We start from the raw sequence: 6,289 nt of genomic DNA on the forward strand, positions 1-6,289 counted from the left end.
CAAGGCCAGCCTGAACTGCATAGCGAGACCCTGTCTCAAAAAGACAAAACAAAACAAAACAAAAAAACATCAAATACTTTACAAGTCTTATGTGAGTGGGAGCCATGAGCACGCCCTCCTCAACATACCTAGTACACCTACAACAAGATTCTGTGAACAAAACATGCTGCGTGGTAACACTGGACCTAACCAAACGGGAAAAGGGCTTATTGGTTTCTCCTTGAATGACTCATCTGTTCAAAAAGTTCTAAGAGTACAGATGCAAGCAAGATACCATCAAAGCCAGTGAATAAAATAAGAATCGCTGAGTCTTACTGACATGAATGAATAAACAATAAAGGGCAAGTTCTTCCTTGAAGTAGATAGAGCTCAATGATAAGTGAAAAGAAATGAAGGAACCAGAAAAACACCATTTGACAATCTTAACAGCAAATATGTGATTCAGGCAAGATTCACCAATGGATGTAAAACTAACAGGTGAAAGTTTGAGGAGTAATAGAACATTTGCATCATCTCAGAGTCTCCCCACAAATATCAATCACAAGGGGGAAAAGGTGTCTCGGTAATGAGACAAATGGATATCCATTTGCCTCTTGACATGATGCAGAGAACATGCATCAGTTCTGGGAGATTTCCGCCCATTAGGCATACATGGAATTTAATCATGATGAAACCTAAGAGAACCTCAAACTGTGAGACAGTCTATAAAATAACTGTCCAGTTCTCAAACTAAAAGGTTATCAAAGACTAAGGTAATATTGTCCAAGCCAAGGAGACTGATAAGACATACAACTGAATTATGGTAGTATTCTTTCCCTGCAAGGAAAAGCGTCAGTGCTAGCTTCCTGATTTTGGTCACTGCACTATGATTATATAAGAGAATGATCCTGGGTTTTGTCTTTTTTTGAACAGGAGAGAAATTACCATCTAAGAGAAGTTTAGAAACAAAAATCTTTCCTCACTTCCACATACCTTCTTAGATAAAGCTGGTAAAAGTAAACATTACTGCATCGTTCTCTGCAGAACTCTGTTAATATAGTACAAATTTTGAAACAGGCTAAATTCTTTAAAGAACTTTAAAATTAAAGTTCATGGTTTCTCTAAGAATGGCTCAAATGTCATTTAATTATCTTTGAACCAATGTATTATTCCCTTTCTTGAATCAGTTAAACCTATACCAAAATACCTTCTTTAATAAATAAATTTTAGTTGGGCATGATGGCAGACTCTTGCAATCCCAACAATATGAGAGGCTGAGGCAGGAGGATCGCAAGTTCAAGCCCAACCTGGGTAACTTAGCAACTTACTGTAGTGAGAACCTGTCTCAAAATAAAAATGATAAAATAAAAAGGGCTAGGATTGTAGGTTAGTGTGAAGGCTGTGGACTCTCCCACGAAGTAAGTATTAATGAGTCAAAACAGCTATTGTAAATGCCTTTTGGCACTCTGATGACCTAAACTGCTTTGAATACTCTTCAAAAGCGAACTACTTCTAGATTATTTAAACGCCAAACAGTTCCTTTCTTTTTGTTATTTATGAAATCATGGTACCAAAAAATATTTCAGAAAACTAGTCTAAATTAGGGCTCTATATGTAAGGTTTTAAGATAAGTAAATAAATACACAACCAAGCAAGCAAGCCAAGCATGCTGGTGCCTATCTGTAATCCCAGCATCTGGGAGACAGACAGGAGGACCACACATTTGAGCCAAGGATGGGCAACTAAGTGAGGTCCTGTCTCAAAATAAAAATAAAATAAACCAAAGTAAGAATACAGGAAGGAATAAAAACAAATGTATTCTTAACATATTCCTTACCCAAGCAGCACAACCAGCACGCTGGCTGGAAGTAACCACCAGACATCTTCTGGAAACTTCCAAGAATAAGAGCACGCTTACGTGTTTTCTCCACTGCGGGCACCAGCCGGGCACCGCACCAGTGACTTGGTGAGTTCACCACTGGCACAGACTCTGCCAGAGGAAGGCACTTGTGCCCTAACTTACTCCTTTTGTTGCTGCAAACAACACTACAGAAATATCCCAGAATCCATCTGTACCACTAATCTAAAAATTTTTAAAGCCTAATGGGTTGGCAAAGTGCTAGATTGTCTGATTTGTTCCCTACTGAACAGCTTTCAAGATTGTTAAGAACTGAGATATTATTTCACTACGGCACTGTATGTTTTCCAAATTTACTTTAAACAACTATACAGATAAGCTTTCCTTATTGAAAGGAAAATATTATTTTCTTAAATTATGGATTTCTTCCTTCCCTCCTGCATTGATTTTTTCTTTTTTTTTTTTGCACATCTTAACATTTTCAAGATTTTTTTCTGTGCCGAATTTTGGAAGAAAAGAATAGTCATATTGTTAAACAAAAGAAGGACAAATCCACCTTTTTAAAAATAAAGTCAAGACCAAACAACTTTTTTCACATAATCATGAGTTTCTTAAGGATGAGATACATCCTGAGAAATGTGTCATTAGGCAATTCTGTCATTGTACAAATATCTCAGAGTATACTCACTAGAACTAAACTGGCTACAAAGGTCACTGGTCGATATGACCTGATAGGACCACCACCTATAGTAGTATACTATAGGACACTACCTATAGTAGTGTGTGACTGTGCTGTATTTTGTTTTTGTTTTTGTTTTTTCTTTGGTTTTTCTCCGGTACCGGGAATCGAACTCACAACCTTGCGCTTGCCAGGCAGGCGCTGTGCCGCTGAGCTAAATCCCCAGCCCTGTGCTGTATTTTAATGTCAAAGAAAAAATAAAAACAAGATTTAAAACCCTTCCAACATTTCCTTTGAGTTCAGAGAAGCACTAAAAAACCAAGCACACTGTCTTCTCTATATATCAGTACGTACCTATAAACCCACATTTTACCAGGGCAGTTCAACTCCAAGGCTCTTACTTTTAATGGTCCCTCCTCCTGCACTGGTCTTCCCCCCAGATCTTCGCATGGCTGGCTTCTTCCTTCCCAGGAGTGGAAATCAAATGTCTTTTCTCAGAAAAGCCTTCCCTGTCCTCCCTAGAGCAAAAGCAGCCCTCCTCCTACCTAAGCATTCTCTATAGCATTGCACTGTCTTCAACGCACTTAACTGCTCTCTGGGATAATTTTGTTAACCTATTTATTTGCTTGTTATATACCTCCTTCTCAAAAAAGTGTAAGTTCCATGAGTCTGGAGACCTTGTCTGTCCCGTTTACATACTGGTACACTCAGTAAGTATTTGTCAAACTAATGAACAGATGAAGGAATGGATAGGCAGGCATAACAGTTAACTTTTGGGAATTTAAAATACTTCTGAATCATAGTGCAAACAAATCTAATGTTAAAATGTCCCCATTACCTGGGTAGAATCAGTTGAGACAGCACTACAGGGCCTCAAGAACATCACATATAATCATTTACAAAATCCACCCCACAGAACGCTTAATCCAAAAGAATACAGTTAGGTGTTCACCAGTAAGGAACCTAAAAGGTCTCATGCATATTTAAGCAAATATCAAAGGTCAGGACTGGGGGAGGCCTGCAAAGATCAGAACTGTGCTGTTTGGGACAAAGACAGGTAAAAATAATAGCACAGGCATCTCATACTTTCAACTAAGCTACTGCATGTTGGCTTGTTTCACGTCAACAACTATATGAATTAGTTTTACAAACTCAGTATCTGTAAAACAAACATCAAAACCTGCAATGCTACAAAATGTGAAACTTTTTGAGCGCTGACATGATGCTACACACTGGAAATGCCACGTGGGACCTCATGTGACAGCTAACACTCAAAAGTCAGGGACACTAAAAATACTGCTTAAAATTGCCTTCTGTCCACATGGACAAGGTGTATATGAAATGTAAGTAAACTTCATGTTGAGATTTTGGTCCCATCCTCAAGATATCTTGTCGTGTATATGCAGATATACTGAAATCTACAATCTGAAACACGTCAGGTGCCAGGCATTTCAGATAAGGGACACTCAACCTGTACCACTTCCTCTATCTTTGTAGATGAGAAAACTGAGAGAGATGGAGGAACTTTACATGCCATACATCTAAAAGCCAACAGTTGCCAAGCAGTCTACTCCTATGTGCCTACTCCTCCCTATACCAAAAGGGACAGCTGTCATTTATCAGCACTTAGCAGCTGCTTCGGTTTTTCTGGCCCCGCACACCTGTGTGCTCCTCCCAACAACTCCGTGAGGTTGATACTAAACAGACCTGTATCTTATGAAGCACATGGAAAGGACTTGGTAAGGTCACAGAGCTAGAGAAGTCACCCCCACCCACTGTGCATCATGAAGTGAGCAGGATTTAACCAACACATGTGGCCTCAAAGTTCACTTTCCCAACCACCACTCTACCCAGTTTCTCTAAGTTCCTGCAAATCCGCCGTCAGAGAGGAGCACGCATTTAACTTGAAGCAGTGCCTTGTATCTCCTGGGGCCATTGCTCGTTAACTACCTTAACTGTCTCCTATTCATCCTCTGGCTGGTGTTTCATCTCTACCAGGATTCTATCTTGCTAAACCAACCACATGTCTCTCTCACTTAGCTTTGGGAAAGAGAATAAATTCTTAAATCACATTTTGAATCCAATTTCAAATCCAGTGTAACAAGATTGTACAGTAATACCTACTAGAAAGACACGCTATTGTGATCCAGCAGAAAAAAAAAAAAAGGAAACAAGGTTTTAGGAGTCATAAATGAAAAAGTATCACCAAAAAAACAAAAAGGAAAAAAACGAATTCGTCCAGGGACTGGAAGCAGAACATGGGTATAAGTGACAGTACAACCGGTGACGATGTCAGGAAAAAATGCCGCGGAGGAAAACTAAACAGCCATATGCTAGCTAAATGAGACTCAGCACACTGTAAACCTGGCCACTACCTTCCATGCTTGCTCATCAGGAGTTTTCAACTCCACAGAGATTACTTTTTCCCCAGCACTTGTGTCCCCCGGTCTATGACCTAGATAATGGAAGTAAGGGAATAAAGATGCATTTGCTTTATCGCAATTCCAGCAATGGTATCTATTCTGAAAAAGTAACCACCAATCTTTACAGCGTCAAGATCCCACCTATGGCAATTTCCACACACTGTGCAGATCTGTCTTCCTGGAGAACAGGACTGGTGGAGACAAGGAGTGAAATGCAGGCTTGTCTACCGCTGAAACCCAGAAACGCCCAGAACTTCCTCATAGTAACTTCCTGAACGTGCTCGGTGCCTCCCCACCACCCCTAAACATGGCTTTCCTCTTCTTTGCATCTCAGCAATTAGTGTCTCCAAATAAAAATTTGGCGGAAGAAAGAAACATGTTCTTTTAGCTTCTATTCTGAATAAAAGTGAAGGAAAGGAAAAGCAAGACTGTGAATATGTTTCCAGTTAGCACAGCACCGCCATAGCTATTGACAGTTTCTTAGAGGGGGTAAATCTGCCAGTCAGACAGTTCCCAACGCATCTGCATCTTTGGAGGAGGGAAGCAGCTGCCACACGCTTAATCAGTGGTATCTAGAAAGATGCAGCATGTAATTAGTCAAGATGATCTTCGTACTTTAGTTCCCTGACGCACGCAAAGCAGTAGCAAGCATATATTTAACACAGAACATTGAGTGTGTGGATCAAGCACTTCAACTATAATCCTTTCAAGGTCTGAAAAGTAGTTATTCAACTAAAGACTACATTGAGAAGACGCATGCAGAGCAAATAGCAGTAGACTAATTCCAACACTGTTACCTTTAAAGTTTTATAGTAAATGGCTCTGTTGATTTCCAGGGGAAATAAGTTCTGCTCCTCTCCCGAGCAAGCCCAGTTCACATATCGAAGCCAGTTCCCCTTCTCAGGGTCGGTGGCGTCAATGCACATCCACCCCAAATTCGGATAATACACCTTGGGGATGGAGAAAAAGAACAAAAGCCTCCTGTAAACAACAATTCTTAAAAATGTTTTCATTTTCAACTTTTAAAATGTTTTCATTTTCAACTTTTAAAACAAGTAATTCTTTTATTATATACAAGTAGTCTATTAAAAAAACATTTCAGGGAATCAAAGTAAAAGAGGAAAGAAAAATACAAGGTGAAAGTTGAAACTCAAAACTGTGTAATTCCCATTATTTTTCTTTTTTTTATTTTAAAAATAAAAGAAGGAAAACATTAACAAACAGACAACCTTTTACAAAATAGCAAAAGTACAGTACAGACAATTCAGGGTTACAAAGTGGTAGGAAATTAACAATGCTTGTTGTATTACATATTGATATCTTCAAAGTGGCTTCTCGTGAAAACAAATA

At 39.2% G+C, this 6,289-nt stretch overlaps 1 protein-coding gene across 1 annotated transcript in view; it reads right to left on the bottom strand.

The window, feature by feature from the left end:
* Nucleotides 1-6,289, bottom strand: part of Prdm2 (PR domain containing 2, with ZNF domain) — a gene marked incomplete in the record, with an annotated part of 99,967 nt that overhangs the window by 65,401 nt on the left and 28,277 nt on the right. Inside the window, 1 exon segment of the mRNA XM_013507399.1 lies at nt 5,737-5,889. Coding sequence (XP_013362853.1) covers nt 5,737-5,889 — 153 coding nt within the window.

Source organism: Chinchilla lanigera, unplaced genomic scaffold, assembly GCF_000276665.1.
Source record: "Chinchilla lanigera isolate Chin_1 unplaced genomic scaffold, ChiLan1.0 scaffold00126, whole genome shotgun sequence".
Lineage (NCBI taxonomy): Eukaryota > Metazoa > Chordata > Mammalia > Rodentia > Chinchillidae > Chinchilla > Chinchilla lanigera.